Source organism: Penicillium hordei, assembly GCF_028827395.1.
Source record: "Penicillium hordei strain IBT 12815 chromosome Unknown utg000002l_segment0_segment0, whole genome shotgun sequence".
NCBI lineage: Eukaryota > Fungi > Ascomycota > Eurotiomycetes > Eurotiales > Aspergillaceae > Penicillium > Penicillium hordei.
Window position 1 is genome coordinate 2165841 of NW_026623143.1, and position 18717 is coordinate 2184557.

Genomic DNA, 18717 nt, shown 5'->3' on the forward strand with positions numbered 1-18717 from the left:
GGGAAAACCACACCCCTTCTTATTCCTGCCATCGAACACCTCGATATGGATGGACATGGACATGGAATGGTTTTTAATTTGGGGATCTTTTCTTGACAAGAGGGAGGCTTGATTGAACGCAAAAAGTAATAAAAAATGTGAATCTCAAGTCTTTTAAACAAAGTACAGAATTGTAGTCTGGTCTCCCATGGTATCAAACGCCTTCCATCAAAGTCATGCAGTCATCATCATCAGTAATCGTCAAAGCCTCTAGTTGCAGCCCCTTTGCAGTTTTATATGCTGAACATCATCATGTATGGAACCCCCCCCCCGGAACCCCACCACCCCAACATAGAAGGGTTTACCCTGTACATAGATAGGTTATTTGTCCAAGGCCCCTGGGCCTTGAGGTACCCAGCAATCATATCTCTTCACCTCTTCATTTTATCAAAAGTATAAGTCGTAAAAACCTCGTGCATCATAAATCATGATCGGGTATTCAAGCCTCAACCGCACAATGTCAATCCGCAGCCGAGCATGAAACGAATTGTTTGATCACAAGGCAACAATTGAACCGAGGCAGCGCAGCCCATTTGTCTCCCTTGCCAATTACATCATGGCAAAAGCTCAATTGGCAATGCGGTTGATGACAACACACCATTCCTGCGTTTGCATCACAGCAAACGCATACAACAGCAAGTAACCAAGAGCGACGAATATCCACAAGGCTACCATGTTTGAAGGACTCCAATCAGAAAGTCGGTGAAGACGAGTAGGACGTTTATGTGTGATGGAAAAGGAGTCCAGGCTGTCAGGCGACCACAATGGGGTCAAGTAAATGATGCCAGCGTTTTGCTAGTGGAGGTATTGTCTGCGGTGTAGATGGTTTAAGGAGGTAAGGAGGTTTGAAATCAGGTCAGGCTCTCTGTTAAATCACATAGGAAATGGAAAGATAAGAAAGACTCTTCATTCAATGAGATCTCATGCTCTCTAGACATTCTTAACACAGCTAGACCGACACTTGACAAAACAGATTCTAGACTTCTTCTTTTTTTTTTAAAAAAAAAAAAAAATACTAATACTCACACAATCACACACACACACACACTCCCGGGTCCTTCCATCCAATACGAGTACGAGATTAAAAACCCTTGTCGGAGAATAATGGGACGCAGATGAGGGGTTCTTGAGAGAAGATTATTTTGTACTTCACACGGTCTTTGTCTCGATATTGCGGGTTATGAAATAATAATTCTAGGTTTCTGTGTGTGACACGCTGAGGATTTCCTGTTCGAGTCATAGATCGCCAGCTCCATCACGGATGTTGGGTATGAAGACAGGAGGAATTCACAAACCGAGCATATTCCGCCAATTAGGATCTGGGGTATGATCTGTTTAAAGTTATTTGAAGATTTTATCAGTCCTATTAGTTATTCACCTTGCATTTCCCAAGTACATCATGCATTATTCTACCATGTTGTAGTTCGGTGCATATCAAGCAAGTGATATAGAACTGCGCATAAAACATATCACGCGGGCCTAAATGCATGTTTAATGAACTTTACTCAACTTGAATACGAAGGTATTGACATCGAGGAACCTTGAACCTTGTCACAATACAATGTTCATTATAACGGTTCTCTCGATCCGTTCTTCATTATATATCGTCGCCGATAGGTAAGGCTGTATATTTCGATCAAGGCCATAAATCTTGAAACAGAAATGGATCACCATCAAACTCCGCATCACCATTGTGTCACTTGACACCGAGCAAAAATAAGGTCTAAGCCGCCTTGATCGCCTCGAACGCCTGGAACAACCGGAACCTTCAAGTGGCCACATGAGGGCGCAGCTGTATGTTCACCGAACGCCCTGAACCCTGAATGCCCTACTCCGTAAATGAAAGAGAATACCAAGTCACTTGTCTACCTCACTTGTCTACAACATACGTAGAAATCAAAGATCAACGAAAGTATCTCGTCATGCCCCACAAGATCCAACCCCGCTCTCTGGTCCCTAACCAAACCAGCAACCTCACCTCCGACCTAAAGCAGAGAGAATGAAACGCCAAAAGCAACCTTGCCTCAAACAAACTATACCTGCATTCACCTGTGAAATCGCAACTGTCGTCCGACAGCCACCAGCCACCCCCGCTCCTCACCTCAACGCCCTACCACCCACGTCACCTACTTTGACAACGTGCTCAAACAACAAAACTCATGGATGCCCAATCCCCAACGACCGACTCCCAGCCTGACCAGAAGCTCCACCTGCGATCCGAAATCCAGGGTTCCGGTCCGCGGTCTACATCCGATGTCCACTGCCACAGTGGCTGGTCTATCAGGCGCCTTCTGAGCCGACGTGGGAGCCGCAAATACAGCGTCCTGGAGCGGGAGCCGAATCGACTGAGGAAGCGCATGAGCAACTAAGTTTCTTACACGGCTGAAGGAAGGACCATGTCAGTTGGCGGTGATGATGATACTTGCACCGGTCCACGCGGATCTGGTTAGTGTCGGGGGGATCGCGGGAATATCTATTCTTGAGTCACACATTTGTTGTCCAAGGGTTGGATATCTCATCGAATTTCGCCGTTTTATCTCTCACCGTGGTCGCATGGGATGCGGGTCTGCATGTTGTATTTTTCGGCGTTTGGTTAGAATTGGCGGGTAGGCGCATTTTTTTGGGAGGGTTCTGTCTCAACTATCTTTTTTTGTTGGTTTGATCCAATTGGGGTTCTGTGTACTCTGGAAAGTGTAAGTCATTGGTTGTGATCTGAGTTGCCCTGGCTGATTTTGGTACGTTGCGGTGGCGGTTGCCTTCGTGGCGAATTCTCAATGGCTTGCTATGATCCTTCCAGGGTCTACAAATAGGTATTGACCCGTGAATGGGAATTATGATGTCATGTTAAATTGAGAGTGCAATGTATAGAAACCTCTATACTGTACGAAGTAGAAAGTTTCGATATTGAAATACTGAAGAATGAGATCGGGAATACGATCGGGCCATCGAACATTCTCAATGCTTATGAGCTCACAAAGTGTGTTTTCATGAAAATCAAAAATAAAATACAGGAATTTGATGGTGGCTGTCTGCTCCTTGCAGATTTAGTGGCTCAAAAACCCCGCCAAACCCGATTTTAGACATTGTCTCTGAGCTGTTCTTGGCATCTAAGACCGAACAGCGTTCTTCGTTGTTAGATCAGAGATAACTGAGGTCGACCGTTGCGATCAAAATGCAGGAACCACGGTGGAACAATCTGAGACTGGAAGTGGAGTGGTATTGATGTTGTAAAGCCACGTTATTGTAAACGTCAATGATTTGTGGAGAGGGACGGAGTACCTGTACAAGGGAGATAAGGTGGAAACGATAGGGAATACAGTACTCCGTACGGAGGATAGTAACATTGAATATAGGATCTGTAATAGAGGCAAGGAGGGGCTCTAGACAACACCCTGGATCTAATCTGAACCACCTTGAATCAAAATCAAATAATAGCGCTGACACCTTGCAACCCGCTGGATTCCTAATGGATATAATTAGCATCATGCTCTGTATGTCGTACTGGTTTGCTAGACGCCTTAATATGAATGATATTGAATAGAACCAAGGCAGAAAGGGCAAGATAAGACATACTATCAAATATACAATAGGCATCAGAATGGGAATTAGTGGTAATAAATTGTAATCCTATACTTCGCACTCTGTAGAGGGGAACTAAGACATCCCCCCCCCATGAACGAAATTCGCCGATCATTTCTCTATTCAAATATGGGCACGATACATTTCCCCTTACAATACTATTGATTTACATACCGTTCCTGTCCCTGCAGGTTCCTCTAACTAGTTTGAAAAGTACAGGAACCTTCCCCAAAATCGACGATCCTATAGGTGCAAATTGGTAATAGTGCATACCTAGGTAAGATCGACTTCCCGCGTGTCAACCCAACGAAAGGGCTACCACGGACACAGGGCTCCACCGGGCGTTTAAACGGTGGCTTGGCTTTCCCGCGTGAGAGGGCACGAGGGTCTGCATTGGAGGTTGTACAGGGTTAAAGGTCAATATTACTCATTTCCGAGAGGTATTGAATATATATACATATTCTACATTATACATCCAATATTATGGAGGATTCAATCATATACCGAAGGGATGTATATTTATAGTGTTGATGATATTTATAATATTTATAAACAGTGCGTCATTCTGGAGTCCACCCTAAGTGGATCTCTCTCTTCCCCCACAGGTCAACTGCCAATTTCCAAAAATCTAGACTCTCTGTGTGACGAGAGACTTTTGAAGAGTTTACAAACTTAGGGTCAAGGTACCAGGTACCCGTGCAACTGTAAACAATTACTTTAGATATAGGTGGAATATAATATATAATTATAATACATAATATAATACAATAGGATAGAATAGAAGAAACAAAAAAAAAAAGTAAATGCCAAGTTTTTCTATTTTTCAGGCAAAAAAAAAAAAAAAAAAAAAAAGGTCCATTTCTTCTTGATTTCCTTTTGGGCTTTCCTATTTTCTTTTTTTCTGCCTTTTCAATTTTCACTTCCTTTCTCTTTCCTCTTCCTCTTTCTCTCTCCCTTTCTCTCTCTCCCTTTCTCTTTCCCTCTGATAGAACTTTACCTTTTCAACTTCCTTCCTCTATCACTGTCCATGACACCTGTGTCATCACCCTGACTCCCAGTCACTTCATTCAACTATCCTTTCCACCCTCCATGGGTCCAGTCAAACTGTCACCACATCGACCTGATACCGATAACTGATCCTACTTGTCCCTGGGCTTGTGCCCCCAAAGTGCCATGGCGATATGGCCCTTTAGTCGCAAGAGCAAGCGGCACACCATCCAAGTGACCGGTGCCGAAGCTGCCGACCTTCACTCCTCGTTTGTCGAGCCTACCATGGAACCCACATTAGGTCGCAAACAATCCAAACGCCAAACCAACCGCACGTCACGAGCGGATGCTGCAGACAGCCGGCGCAGCTCAGCCCTCGTGCCTTCAAATCGACCTATCTCATCACTAGACCGCCTTGCCGATCATCCACGGGACCCTCCGCCACGTGACCATACACTCTCCAGAACAGGTTCGCTGTTGAGGCGGAAACCAAGCCAAAATGCACATGTCCCGAATAAATTACGACGCAAGCTGAGCAAGCGCAAGGCAAACGAGATCATGCGCGAGCGTGAGATCCGTATGCTCTCGTCCACTCCCATCGATATCCCCCATCGACCGACTGATTATGTACTGGAAACTCGCCGCCGAAAGGCAAATGGTAGGCGTGCCGACCGGTATATGTCTGACATCAGCCTCTCCATCCGTGACTCCGCCACCTCCTCCACGTCTGACATCTCCGACCCATACACCTACAAGGTGAACGCTTTTGCTGCCTTGACCCCACGCCCCGTCGTTCGTTACGTCGAAGCCCCTCGCCTGCAGACCGCCAGAAGTAATAACCCGCCCGCTTCTAGCCGGCAAGAGAGAGAGAGGCTCCAGGCTATGACCATGTCTGAGGAAGATTTCTACTATTCTAAGCGACGAGTGAATGAGCTCGCTGATTCTTTAGATGCCGGGGCTTTGAGAGAGCTGTTGGATCGCGACCGTCGCCGCCGGGAGAAGAAGCAGGTCGACGACCAGGAAAGGTTGCGGCGTAAGCTGCAGGAGAGGGCTGATGCTCAGCAGGCGGAGGAACAAAAACTCCAGGCCGCCACCCACGCCGAGCCCCAACCCGAACCCGAAATCGCCCAACCAGAACCGTCCGTCGCTGAAGTTGCCGAACCTGAGGACGTTGTCCTGAGCGACGAGACCATCGTTCCTCATGTTGAAGAACCGACGGCTGTCGCACCGGAGAATGAATCGTGGCCGCCGCTAGCTTCCAAGGGTAGTGAGAACACTGGACGCGAATCCAGGGAAAGCTCTCGCGTAGTTGGAACCATCGATGATAGTTCCGTTCGTGAGCGAAGATTGGTTCAACGTCCTAGCTTCGCCCCATCAAATGATATTACCATGTCCCGGACTACCCTTTCTCCGTCTCATTCGTCACTTCGACATGGGCGAAATAGCCCAAGCCAGTCACAAATCTGTGCGCCTAGCTCCGCATCGGACATCTCTAGAGGGGTTGACTCAGAACGCCGACTTTCCGACACCAGTGGTCGTCGGGGGAATACTATCACCTCTCTGTTCCGGCGTGGTTCTTCTCGTCTCAAGCGGACATATAAAGAGCGATTCCACGACACCACCCCCGAAGTTTCCAACGCATCGCATGAATCGTTCTACAAAATTCAGACCCAGTCATCACCTCCCCCGCCCTCAATCATCCCTCCGAGAATTCCAATGCCCACGGGAACCGTGAAGCGCTCTCAATCCAAGTTCACTGAACACTTTGGCGACGAACCCCTGTCGCCTCCTGATTCCCGCTTACAGTCGCCAGATATCCCGGAGGAAGTTCTGGAGTCCTCTCTCGAAAGGGATGAGACTTTCTTGCACGAACCAACACCTAGCCCCGGCATGGACATCAAAAACCCGAACCGAAGCCATCATCGGTCATGGGCTTCAGATAGTATGGACATTGATGCCGATAACGTACCACTTTCCCAATCTTTGGCTTCAATCGATTCTGAGGGATCTTGGATGTCCGGTCAGTTTTTCCGTCGGATGTCACAAAAGCCCAGCAGTCCTGTTCGATCGAATTTGAACTCATTTGGCCGAGACTCGGTGGAGTCCCCCGCAGATGCCCCCGAAGAGGTTGAATCACTTGATGAGTCCCGCCGTCTTAGTAGCAATGTTCTTGGTGAGCCGGAGCTCGAACCGGAAGCCACAGACAGCTCGGCAAGCAACCCCGCTGAAAGATGGCATAACGAGGTCGGTCGCCGTGCTGTTCTGGTGAACCCGGTGGTCCGTCCCAAGTCTACACAAGGGTTGCTTAGAGGATTCCCTTCTTTGACCCCCATCTCCGCAGAAGAGGATTACATCATGGAGGAGACAACTCCGGAACTGCGGCGGATCCCCAGCGCGAAAGCCGAGATTGGTTATGCCGAATAGACTGGGTATTAGTGGTCACCATCTCCATTTAACACCAGTCAAACTGGATCTACCATTACCTCATTTATTTGGGTGTCATGGCATGGCAAACGGGTACTACTGGCCCATCGATCATCGCCAGGACTAAGACGCAATTTCCCACTGAGGTCCCTTGAACCTTTCCTTTGTCACTTTCTTTTGTCACTTTCCTTTGTCAAAATATCCCCCATGAGCCTTGGGTTTATCCTCTGGCCACCTGTACGATTCTGATAACCCCCGTCGCCCTGCATCGCCCTGTATCCCATTATTCCCCTTGCGAGCTCGTCGTTCCCCTTCGATCTGTTGATACCCCCTCGTCGCCCTATGTTTTTACCTTTACCATATGCATAAATTCTATTCCTTCTTATCCCTGTTGTTGAATACATAACCAAGTTGATAAATTCTTATTCCCCTTCGAGCGCTTTTCTTCCTTGCACATAGTTGACTTCTGGCCCTTTTGATCTACCTTCTATTGCTGGTATCGATAAGATGTATTCCTTTGGGAATTTACTGATTTCAATTTCTAATCAAGCGGGGTTTATCTTACATTGAGATCTAGTCATGATGATATTTTTGAGGTTTTCATGGATTGAATGTATTTAGTAAAGTCCAGCAGCCATTGCTGGCATCCCGTCTGACCAGGGGGTGATTTTTGTATTTCTAATATCCCGGTTTACAATTTGAAGTGTTAAACTTTCCTGCTCCTACTTGGGAAGTTGGTCTATCAATTACTGTCAGTATAAGAGAGTCTGCGGACATTCGATCCATTATGTATACTTATACGACGTATCTATATCTAAGCTCGTTCTGTAGAGCGGAGGACATGGACGGCATTTATAAAGGCACAGTCCGACAGTATCCCAGCTCGACGAAAACAATCGGGATATTTCTCATCCTGGAGACTGATGGTGTTGACAGCTGCAAGCATATTGACAGTTTAATTAGGACACAGAAGGATAATCCACCGTTTCTAAAACTTTTGACGACGATACCCGTGAACAATTGACCTCTATGATAGTTGATGACGCAGCCACAAGATCGCTACCTATGTATATAGATCCAAATGCAATAACTCCTCTCCTCTTGTATTTGTCCTCCACTGCTGATAACGCGCTTAGGCTAGTAACATATGCGACCTCTCAGAGAATTAGACTGTTATTTCACTGAGCAAAAGAAGAATCTATTTAGTCGTTAGTCCGGCTGGATTTATTCCATTACATTCATGCAATGAATAGACACTACTATACCTTCTCAATGTATTTAACCCCAATCTGGATGCCGTCACCATCCTCAAACTCGCTCTCATCGCCAAAATCTCCGTTCGTTTCATCCATGCAGGTTAGACAATTAACAACGACCTGCGTGTACATATCTCCCATCCTGATCGGTAGCTGTTCCTTCGCTAACGTCATAAAGTGATCCTTAAGGGAACTGTGTCTATTGAAGGCCGAAGGATCACAGTTGACACCAGCTAGCGAGATATTTGCGTCTCCTTCGCTACTCACGAGTGAATCCCAAAGTCCAATCTCGAGGAGGCATACTCCGAGGCTGTATATATCATGCTGCATGACATAGTCTACCCCAGGATTGCTCCCTTGTCGATCAGGATGTTGGTAAATGTTTTCAGACCGAATAAAGTTGCCCTATCGTAATGTTTTGTTGTCAGCCAAGCGAAATGCTCTGAATCCTAATAGGTATAATGGACCTAGATGAGATCCAACGCCTTCGAAAATCAAAATAGTCTCTGGGCGAATATTCTTGTGCACAAATTCCAGGACATGGATATAGCTGATAGACGTGGCAAGCTGCTTAGCAAGACTAATTCTATCACTGAGAGAATGGGTCGCTCAGGAGAGAAGGTGGCTTCGAAGGCTCTGGGGTTTCTGACGTCCTTTAGGGAAGTTGAAGATGAAGTCGAATGAGAGGAGCTGCTTAGTGTTTGGGTCCGTTATACGAGCTACACCATGGCACCCGAGGAGATGAAATCCATTCGCATCGACCTGTTGAAATCTCATAGCTAGGCTCCGGACATTCTTTGAGAATGTGGCATCGTCTTTTCTAGACGAACAGTCCGCAGAATCCAAGATAAACGTACCGACGCCCGCGATCTCGACAACTTCTGATGTTGAATATAGAATGTCAGAACGTCTAGCAGACTGAAGCTTGCTTCCGGAAAGGAAAACTGCAGTTTCTCGTTGTGGCTCTGGCCGTAGCGCACTCCGTACATGTCTAGCAGTAGATAGCGTCTCAGTTCCTGTGCGCTTGACCAACGCTGTGTCAATAGCCTCATCGGCTATTAGCAGAACCAAGTACCACGTCGTATCGAACTCATTTTGCCACACTCGAAGATCCTGTATTGCCCTATCGAGCGATTCCTTTTTCAACAAAGCATATTTCGCTGCCTTTGACTTGTCTAGCAACCGACCCCCGCTCTTAGCGGCCTGATTGTCAAGTTTGCTGAGCTCTCTCACGGCAGCCTCTAGTTTTTTTTCTCGAAATGACGAAGCATGCGGCTCTGGAGGTCCCGGTAGTTCTCGCCCAGTCTATCCCACACACCACGTAAGAAGGCTAATTGTTCTGATGTTTTGGCCCAAGCAGCGTCGATAGCAAGTTTTCGCTCTTCAACCTCTTCATTGGCGTGTTTGAAATCCTTGTATACGGTCACAATGACCTTTCCGTATCTGAAAGATATTAGCTCGGGGCGATGCGCAGTAGCCTGTATATATAGCCACGTACTTTAGACATAAATCAATGACACCGGGCAAAGCAAGCCCAATCTCTAAGCCGCTCATGGTACACTAATGGGGTATGCTCTTTGATCTTTAGTATTCGATGAAGCTTATAAAGCTAATGATTTCTTTTGAGGGATATAGCGCTCTTGCTTAGCCGCACTTGGTTGAGACGTCGAGGATCACATGATACAGAGAGCCAAGTGCCCTATTCATGCAGCTACTATAGCCGCGTGATTATCCATCAATACAACATAGGCACTGCTTGCCAAATGTACTTTGCTGTCGTGTGTCCCGGATGCAGGCTAACAATGGGATCTCATATCTCCACCTATAAATAACACTGTCCGCAACTCTTTATATTACATTCTCACCTCCCAGGATTTGCTGATCATTGACTAAAAGCTCATTCTGGCGCCCTGAATTAATGTATGTGCTCTCGTCTAACATAGGACTTCTCTCCATTTCATCATGCATACCTTTTGTTGAGCAAAGAAGAGAAAAGAAGAAGATGGGCAAGATCAGATGAATTGCAGGTCTGGAAAGCTATAGAAAATTTGGGAAGGGGGAGATTGCCAGTCATCTCTTCTATCCACCCCTCAAGAATAAGAGTAACATATTGCTGGCAGACCAGAGCTCAACACTTTCAAGTTGCCAACTAAGCTAGGGTCGTCCAAGAGGGGCAGTCAAGGAAGTATGGAGTGTCATTCAAGTATTTGATATCCCGTATTTCCAATCCGCGACATGGCTTCCAAAGGGAAATGAATTGAACCATTCAATACAGCATGTCATTCGATGAAACGAGCGGAGGGGATTGTATTTTTCACCGCGGATGATAGTTGGCGCGTTGGAAGAGGAGAACTCTTCATTGCGGACCAGATGACGCTGCATTATCTATCTCAAGAATGAACTCAGGCTTTCTCGTAGACCGCGCTTGGGCTCGCGTGCCGTTTTGGTAAATGGGAAACGAAGAACATCGTGTAGGTAATCCAGAGATTCCAGTGTATCTTCGTCGTTTGCACCAAGGGTTTCACTACGCCCTTTCTAGGTCTTTCGAAATACAACCTCAGCCTCGGCGTACTTTCCCTGGGAATTAAGAATTAGGCCGAGGGCGTGAAGAGACCTGAGGGTTTCCGGGTGGCTTGCTCCAAACCTTTCCCAGTAACCCTTGACTGCTGGCTGTCACAAGAGTACCACCCTGAGAAACTCTTCTCATATACGGGTGTTTGGCAGCGTCAAATCACCGCCTAATAAAGGTGGACAACCCCGTAGTATCACCGCAGTCATACCAGAATCCTCTCTCGCGCTTCATTCGTTTCGTAAATCGCCTGCACTAGCAAATGGGTCATTTTATCTCCGTCAGGAAGAATTGATTCCTTGCGAACTAGTACAATGCCAAGATCTGCAGTCCACGTCGAGTACGAGCTCATGCAGTGCAATAGCACCCAATTTGAGTCAACCCAAACAGCTATTATTGTACCCCCCTCGATTAGATATCAAGCAACCCCCCCTTTTACCTATATTCTCTATCCTCCATTGCTCGCTCCTCCGAGACCCTAACTTCAAAATTCAACACAATCCTATCGAACATCACACAATGGTCCGTTTCTCTATCTCGCACCAACCTCTAACATACACGCTTTGTTTCTCGGCCCGTACCCGAAACCACGCTAGTTCCCATTGGGTTACTTTGTAAACAACCCCTATTTAGCCGTATCGGGTCTGGCAACGTACTACAATATAGACTTCAGCGATTAACGAATCATTGTGAAATACTGTAAATATCCACAGAATGTTCTGGCAGTTTGGGGAGAGATCTGGCGAAATGGCTTGATCTACCCGCGCTGGAGTCCCTTTCTCCGGCGCAACCCACAAAACAAATAAATATTCCTCACTTAAGAATGCACGCACAGAGTTTCTAAAGCCATTTTTCAAGCATTATTTCCCCTCCCTTTCCATGATTCATGCATGAAGGAGCCAACATTCCGACGGCCCTCGAATTCCTAAAATGTCTCTCCTCCATTTGCCAACAGAATTACTCCTATTATTAGTGACATTTCTAGAGGCAGAAAGAGATATTAACTCATTAGCTCAAACCAACAAACAATTCTACGACATCCTAAATCTCGACTTATATCGAAGAAATTCTCAGAATTCCGATTCTTCGGCACTGCTATGGGCTGCTCGACATGGAAAAATTGCTACAGCCCGAAGGTCTATCCAGGCCGGGGCAAACATAATGGCGAAAGATTTGCCTCAGCAGACAGCAGGACGCCGAGGCGAATCTCGGGGGACAGCGTTATCCCGTGCCGCAGAATATGGACATGAGGCGATGGTGAAGCTGTTGATTGAAACTGGGCAGGTAGATTTGGAGTCAAGGGACGATTTCAGCTACACACCATTCGCCCACGCCGCAAAGGGTGGGCATGAGGCGGTGGTGAAACTGTTACTTGAAACTGGGCAGGTCGATTTGGAGTCAAGGGACGATTTCAACTGCACACCATTCGACCACGCTGCAAGTGGTGGGCATGAGGCGGTGGTGAAACTGTTACTTGAAACTGGGCAGGTCGATTTGGAGTCAAGGGACAACTTCGATTCCACACCACTATCCGGTGCCGCAGGAGGTGGACATGAGGCGGTGGTGAAACTGCTACTTGACACTGGGAGGGTGGATCTAGAGTCAAGGGACGAGCAAGGTTACACACCATTCATCCGCGCTGCAGGAAGTGGGAATGAGGCTGTCGTGAAACTATTACTCAAGACTGGACAGGTGGATGTGAACGTGACTAGCTACTACGGATACACGCCATTGACTGAGGCTGCAGAGAATGGAAACGAGGCGGTGGTGAAGCTCTTGCTTGAGACGGGCCAGGTGAATGTAAACAAAAAAAGTTTGAGCGGGACAGCATTATCCCTTGCCCTAAAGTCGGGGCATGAGGCGATAGCGAAGCTGATACTTGAAACTGGGCAGGTAGATTATGACGAACACGGTGGCTAGTTCCCTGATAGCACTTACCACCGTTGACAAAAATCCTGTCAGTGTGGAGCACACGATTAGGTTATATTACAAGTAATAACTAAGACAAACGAGTTCGTGCTAATTAATTTGCTAATCATCTATAATAAAATCTAGAGGGGCTAGAAATATCCGTTTTCTTAGTCCTACCACCCACCTATTACTTTTGATAACCTGTCCAAGTCTATAAATATGTGACGCTCTATAAAGATGTCGGAATTGTAAAGAAGCCCGAGAATAGAAAGGCCATGTTTCGGGAGGAAGCTGATTTCGCTAGCAACTGATATATATAGTAGCGCACATAGTTTATCCGTGACGGCGAAATAGAGGCTATTTAAAAAGAGTATAAAAATAAAGGAATTCAGGCTATTAGAAGGCTTAAAATTAAAGGAAGTAATGGCTCTTAAAGCTAGGGAAATATAGGCTTTAAAAACTAGGGGGTATATCGAATACTAAGTCCGAATATATAGTAGAAACCAGGTATTATACCCGGAAAACATATGACATTAGGTACCAAGCATCCATACAAAAGTATATATTACAGTTAGTTATCGATGTCCGCACAGATTGTGGAATAGCGGATTTTGTCATTTTAGTGAGAGTTCTCAACATCGGGCATCCATACCATACATCGTTCGTACTCTAGCTTTCTGTCCAAAGTCCGCTTCTGGCCGTCTTAGCATATATAGAGATCTGAGGGTGTGGGAATGTTTCTCTCCAAGAGCTCGGCTTTGTCTCACCCATATGTTTCGATACATAGCTTCGGCTTCAGTGTACTTTCCTGGCCAACAAGAGCATCGCCCAATAAACTAAGAGAAGCTAGTGTGTCTTCGTGATGGGTACCCAAAGCATGTTTGGAGCATTTTATGAGCGTCTACATGCTGCTTTTGGCTCAGTGGTGACAGCTCTTTGTTATGAGCCGTATGCGATTCACCTAATATATCGGGGATTGGAGCCTGTTTCGCAGATTTGGACTTCTGTAGGCCTGTCGCTTTGCTCTTTGGTCCATAGGTGGCCCTAGTTGTGTGGTCGTCAACTTTTATGGAGGAAACTTCTCCGTCACCCCAGCCTCTTGAAGCTTCGTGAATAGTTTCTATCGGACTTGAAACCAACTGTCAGAAAGAGCTATACGCGAAATTCCTGAGACCGGGTTGAAGGATGGTTAATTCAACCATCCGTCCTGGAGGGCTTTTTAGCTGACAACCGCACTGTTACATCTGCAGCTAGAAGACATTTAAGAAATCTTTGGCCCTCCTGGGTAACAGACCGAAGTGTGTGGTAGGGCGGGAAGTTGGAAGTCCGGACATATGACGAGAGACTGTTGTCGCTTGGGAATGGATAGTCATGGCAAAGGAGATAGAACAGCATCACGCCCAGTGACCAAATATCAACGCGGAGTATGTAGAGACGCAGTTTCTGCAAGCTCATACCAGGAGGGTATAATCTAAGTAATTCGGGCGCCAGGTAAAGCGGAGTGCCCACTTTCGATTGCAAGGCGGCCCTCGTACCGTTTGCTGACGCCGAAATCGCCAATTTTAACGTGCCAATTAGGCCCCTCATTCACGACCAAGACGTCTTATATAGCCAGTTAATTTGCGTCCTAATCTGACCCAGTCAGTCCTACGAAACATACCCCGGGTTTGAGATCTCGATGGACAAATTGATTGTCTTGCAGGCATTGAATACCCCGTAGAAGTTGGGGCACAGATTTGCCGTGCTTCGTTTTCCGGTAATGGGCCTCGGAGATGGTGTTGAAGATCTCCTAACTCCGTATGTTCCATGGCAATGAAGATGAATTGCCGATCCTCGAACCACCCCAGGCATTCTACGAATAACCCTGAATACTAATCGATATTAACATCCATATAATGGATTGATTTGAGTATAGTACCTACTCTTGGCCGAGAAAACTTCGCCATGGCTTCAAGTTCTTGATCACAGTAGATCTGTTTGGAAGGATCCGATGACTACTTGATCATCTTCACAGCTCGCACCCTAGCCGGACCTTCACTTGATACGCATTTTTCACTCCAGACGGTCCCGAATGTCCCTGCACCAAGTATCTTCCCCCTCTTCCAGACTTCGACCTTCGGCCGCAATCTGCCAGTGGTTCCTTGGGCGTAGTCGGGTTGAAAGGTAGGGTGTGAGGTGCCGTCGGGGTGAACCTCGGCGTCCAGTCTCATATCATTCACGAGTTCTGTTCTTGCCATGGTTAGACCAAAGCCCGGCCGGGATTGAAGTTTCACCCGTGGACTGTTATCGAAAACAAAGACAACGCCCCCTCTCGCTCAGCCGCACCAGCCTGACTCGTGTAAAGTCACGTGGGACAATCCCATGGCATAAGAAGTAGAGAGCGGAGAATGCATAAATGCACCTAGTCGCCTGATAATCCACCAATAGGCACTGTTTGCCTAGCATAGTTCGCTGTGTCAAGCGCCCGACTCATCGAGTACACCGAAGTCGCGGGTAGATATAGACGGAACGAAGGCGTTGGCTGTGCTTTGATGTTGTCATTGGCAGACAGGGTGTTATAGTAGTAAATTTAGTCCTTCCGCTCTATGGTGGGTATGGTGTGGAGACCAAAGATACAGGCGCGACGCCCTTAGGAACGATAGAAAACCCGAGGGGTGTCTTATTGCTGCACTAGGCGGAGATTGGGCATGGGTGGAAGTAGGGGGTGCGTGGCATGAGAATCAGCAAAGCGACAGCCTAGAAGGGCCTCACTTGCGCCCATTTCTGGGAAGCCAATTTGCCGTCTGCTACCTTATACAAGTAAAATATCAAGGCATAGTGAGGATCTCTCCGTTCTTTTTAGGTCCTAGTTAGCCCGTTCTAGGTTTATATATAATCGCGCTCTAACTCTTTTCTTAGCGTAATTGTACAACATAGTAAGCAAAACTCACCTCCAGCTAACAAACAACCTGACGAGGTTTGCGGGAGAAGTACCTACTACATATTTTATGTAGTATATAGTTAGTATGTTGTATGTTGTATGTAGTGTGCCCACCAGGGAAATGCTGACAGTTCCAGACTCCATCTTATTCGTAAGCGACCCGAGGTCGAGAGCACGTCATCCCCTGTCAGCTTCACCTCTCTTGGATCTCCAGCGACATTTGATATCAACCGGATGCGAAAGAATACGGAAAGTACTGACAAATCTCAACATGGTAAGTCTCCATTGAAATCTTCCCAGCCTTGGAAAAATCCCAATCGAACGCCCAGCAAGCTCCAGAGACTTCCGGACCTCCAGGACCGGGACCAGCTCCGATCCATTATTCAGCCCGTCTTACCTAATCGCCTCTGCTGGGAACGTCATGGCCTTATAAAAACCCAGCGCCCCTCACTCTACCCCTCCAATTGAAATACTTATATCCACTCCAGTTCAAGCCTTCATCTCTTCGTTCTACTCCTAGAACCATCTCCGGAATTTCATCGCTACTCAACCGATCGACTTCCATCCAGCGTAACGCTTTCCGACCCTTTTCTTCCACACCTATCCCGCGCTTCACGCCTTCTTCTCTCAAAATGGGTGTCACTCCTATCACCTCGTAAGTCCGACTTTATTCTCATATCCCCGCTTTCGCATCTGTGTTTAGATCCTGAAAATATGTCCTACATATTTATCTTGGCCATTTCGCAAAACATTAAAGACAATAGCTAACGCTCTTCCTTTTCTAGCGCCGAGGAGTACAAGACCAAGGTCACTGAGGCCACCGGCCCCGTCGTCGTCGACTTCCACGCCGTCTGGTGCGGTCCCTGCAAGGCCATTGCCCCTACCCTCGAGAAGCTCAGCGAGGCCCACACCAACGTCCAGTTCTACAAGGTCGACGTTGATGACCTCGCCGAGGTTGCCGCTTCCAACGGTGTCTCTGCCATGCCTACCTTCCACTTCTACAACGGTGGTGAGCGCAAGCAGGAGGTCAAGGGTGCCAACCCCCCTGCCATCCAGGCTGGCCTCAAGGCTATCCTTGCATAGATTTGAAAACTGAGAGTCTTGCTTGTTCATACCATTGATCTCTGATCCTTTTTTTTCTTTGGAGGGATGGGCGATCTAAATAAATACTGAATACATACCATTCCACAACTTTTGGTGTCTTTGCGATGTAGACTCTTCGCTTGGTTTTGTCTTGTTGATGGCGTGTTTGACTTTGACTTTGCTTGGAAGTCAGGTTGGCTAATATACGTGCTGTTTCAACAGTAAAATTACGGAAGTGAAAAAAAGAGTTACCAAGGACTTTAGGGTTGAGTTGGAAAAGGAAAGTGTACATTTTGAACAAGTTCTGTGCTACGGCTTCATGCAGCCCGATCGACAGATGACGTGCAGCAATCTGCAGTGGAATTCCCCACAGTTTTCGTGAACTATGATAGAACTACTGTAGAAAAAGCATTGATGTTTAATATGCAGACCACTAGAGTCCGAGCGAAGCAGTATTGATTATCGAAATCTAATTGATTCCATATGTTGACAATATGTATTTTCAACATCGTTAAAGGGAAGTTCGAGTGAGAGAATATCGTAGATACAAGAGCGAAAATGCCAGGAGAAACTTACCCATGCCTAAGTATAACCATGACAGGGAGACAGCCATAGGCATGTTAGAAGTTTCAACTGCATGGCGGAGATGTGAAGAGCTAAGAGAAGGAGTTGTGTCTACAAGACGACAAACAATTCAATAGCTGCCTATATAAACTGAGTTGTTGTACTTTTCCATCGTCTTTCTCTCCATCTACCGTATCCATCCACATCCCCAGCCCACTTCAACGTCAAGTAATCACTCACTTCACGCATGGATACTGATTTGGAGAGTGGTATGGACGACCAAGGTAGAACGCTCGCCCCGAAGGCGTTCCGCTCCGAGAATCTGGAATTCTGTAACTACAATCCCGTAGAAGATGAGGAGGTTTTCCATTGCATTCAAAATTGTCCTTCGATCATCAACTGGTGTGCATCAACCCTACGACTGATGGACTTCAACTTCACCACCCGCATTGCCAAACACCTCCGGAGGAGATCACATTTGTTTGTGATCATCTACAGTAAAGATGAGAGCTTGTACTATACACCTATTGATACACTTTTCTTGGAGTCATCTCACCGAGAAATGGCCCATCATCGATGCTCCAAGTTGGGAATCGACATCCTAAAGAGGTACCAGCATTATGAAACGGAGGCAATCAACTGGGCTTTGAGCTGGGCGTTTAACAGTGCCGGTCTACACCGGGTGGAGATGAAGATTCCATCGTGGAATTTGCGAATGGGCAAGCTGTGTGACGAGATCGGGTTTCACACAGAGGGGGAAAGGAAAGAATGCTACTTCCAAGGATGGCGAGTGGTGGAACGAAGTGAATATGTCTATGCTGAAGAAGGACTGGAAGAAACGTCAGGCCAAGATGCAGAAGTAGCCATCGTTGGAAGTGGAGTTGATACGACGTAGGGCGCGTTCTATGGTTCAGTGACGAAGCTGTCTTGATTTTGTCTTTTTAACTTTTCTCATCAAGTAATTTCAGTCAAAGTAAGCGAGATAAAGAAGAAAGAGAGAAAGTCGAAGAGGAAGAAGTGAAACAGAACTGATCTATATCAAACCTTACACAAGCGGTTTAGCGTATGAACATCCCCGAAGCCATACTAAAACGACTAGGCACCTAACCTCACTTTTGCAACACATCTGATATATCCTATGTATGCATCATAGCCACGCGATTGACAAGTGACGGCCGTTAGTGCCTTCGGTCCATTTGCCTTAACAGAGAATGGTAGATCCCACTCACACCGAGTATATTTGGAGTACCAAGGTTGCCATTTAGAACATATCCACCACATACAAGGTGCCAAAAAAAAACCAAAAAAAACCTTCACAAGTGGGCAAAGAGGCGTCGAACCCAAGTCAAAATTGTGTCTTCATTAGCCGACGCTACAAGACTGGA

The 18717-nt window shown here is 46.7% G+C and overlaps 8 protein-coding genes across 8 annotated transcripts; 5 read left to right on the forward strand and 3 right to left on the reverse strand.

The window, feature by feature from the left end:
* Window positions 1-2198: 2198 nt before the first annotated feature.
* On the forward strand, window positions 2199-2408 carry N7537_004109 (uncharacterized protein; the record flags this gene model as incomplete). Its single annotated transcript, XM_056895167.1, has 1 exon — window positions 2199-2408. One exon carries the CDS (start codon window positions 2199-2201, stop codon window positions 2406-2408), a length of 210 nt encoding a protein of 69 aa, XP_056754915.1.
* Window positions 2409-4791: 2383 nt separating this feature from the next.
* On the forward strand, window positions 4792-7029 carry N7537_004110 (uncharacterized protein; the record flags this gene model as incomplete). Its single annotated transcript, XM_056895168.1, has 1 exon — window positions 4792-7029. The coding sequence occupies one exon, from the start codon at window positions 4792-4794 to the stop codon at window positions 7027-7029; it is 2238 nt and encodes a 745-aa protein (XP_056754916.1).
* Window positions 7030-8288: 1259 nt separating this feature from the next.
* On the reverse strand, window positions 8289-8615 carry N7537_004111 (uncharacterized protein; the record flags this gene model as incomplete). The annotated part of the gene is made up of 1 exon (XM_056895169.1): window positions 8289-8615. The coding sequence occupies one exon, from the start codon at window positions 8613-8615 to the stop codon at window positions 8289-8291; it is 327 nt and encodes a 108-aa protein (XP_056754917.1).
* A 279-nt stretch (window positions 8616-8894) lies between these two features.
* On the reverse strand, window positions 8895-9839 carry N7537_004112 (uncharacterized protein; the record flags this gene model as incomplete). Its single annotated transcript, XM_056895170.1, has 3 exons — window positions 8895-9526; window positions 9550-9728; window positions 9784-9839. 3 exons carry the CDS (start codon window positions 9837-9839, stop codon window positions 8895-8897), a joined length of 867 nt encoding a protein of 288 aa, XP_056754918.1.
* Window positions 9840-12015: 2176 nt separating this feature from the next.
* On the forward strand, window positions 12016-12774 carry N7537_004113 (ankyrin repeat domain-containing protein; the record flags this gene model as incomplete). The annotated part of the gene is made up of 1 exon (XM_056895171.1): window positions 12016-12774. One exon carries the CDS (start codon window positions 12016-12018, stop codon window positions 12772-12774), a length of 759 nt encoding a protein of 252 aa, XP_056754919.1.
* A 1985-nt stretch (window positions 12775-14759) lies between these two features.
* N7537_004114 (uncharacterized protein) lies at window positions 14760-15002 on the reverse strand (the record flags this gene model as incomplete). Its single annotated transcript, XM_056895172.1, has 1 exon — window positions 14760-15002. The coding sequence occupies one exon, from the start codon at window positions 15000-15002 to the stop codon at window positions 14760-14762; it is 243 nt and encodes an 80-aa protein (XP_056754920.1).
* A 954-nt stretch (window positions 15003-15956) lies between these two features.
* Window positions 15957-16768, forward strand: N7537_004115 (thioredoxin family protein; the record flags this gene model as incomplete). Its single annotated transcript, XM_056895173.1, has 3 exons — window positions 15957-15959; window positions 16174-16340; window positions 16471-16768. The coding sequence occupies 3 exons, from the start codon at window positions 15957-15959 to the stop codon at window positions 16766-16768; spliced, it is 468 nt and encodes a 155-aa protein (XP_056754921.1).
* Window positions 16769-17579: 811 nt separating this feature from the next.
* On the forward strand, window positions 17580-18227 carry N7537_004116 (GNAT family N-acetyltransferase; the record flags this gene model as incomplete). Its single annotated transcript, XM_056895174.1, has 1 exon — window positions 17580-18227. The coding sequence occupies one exon, from the start codon at window positions 17580-17582 to the stop codon at window positions 18225-18227; it is 648 nt and encodes a 215-aa protein (XP_056754922.1).
* Window positions 18228-18717: the final 490 nt, after the last annotated feature.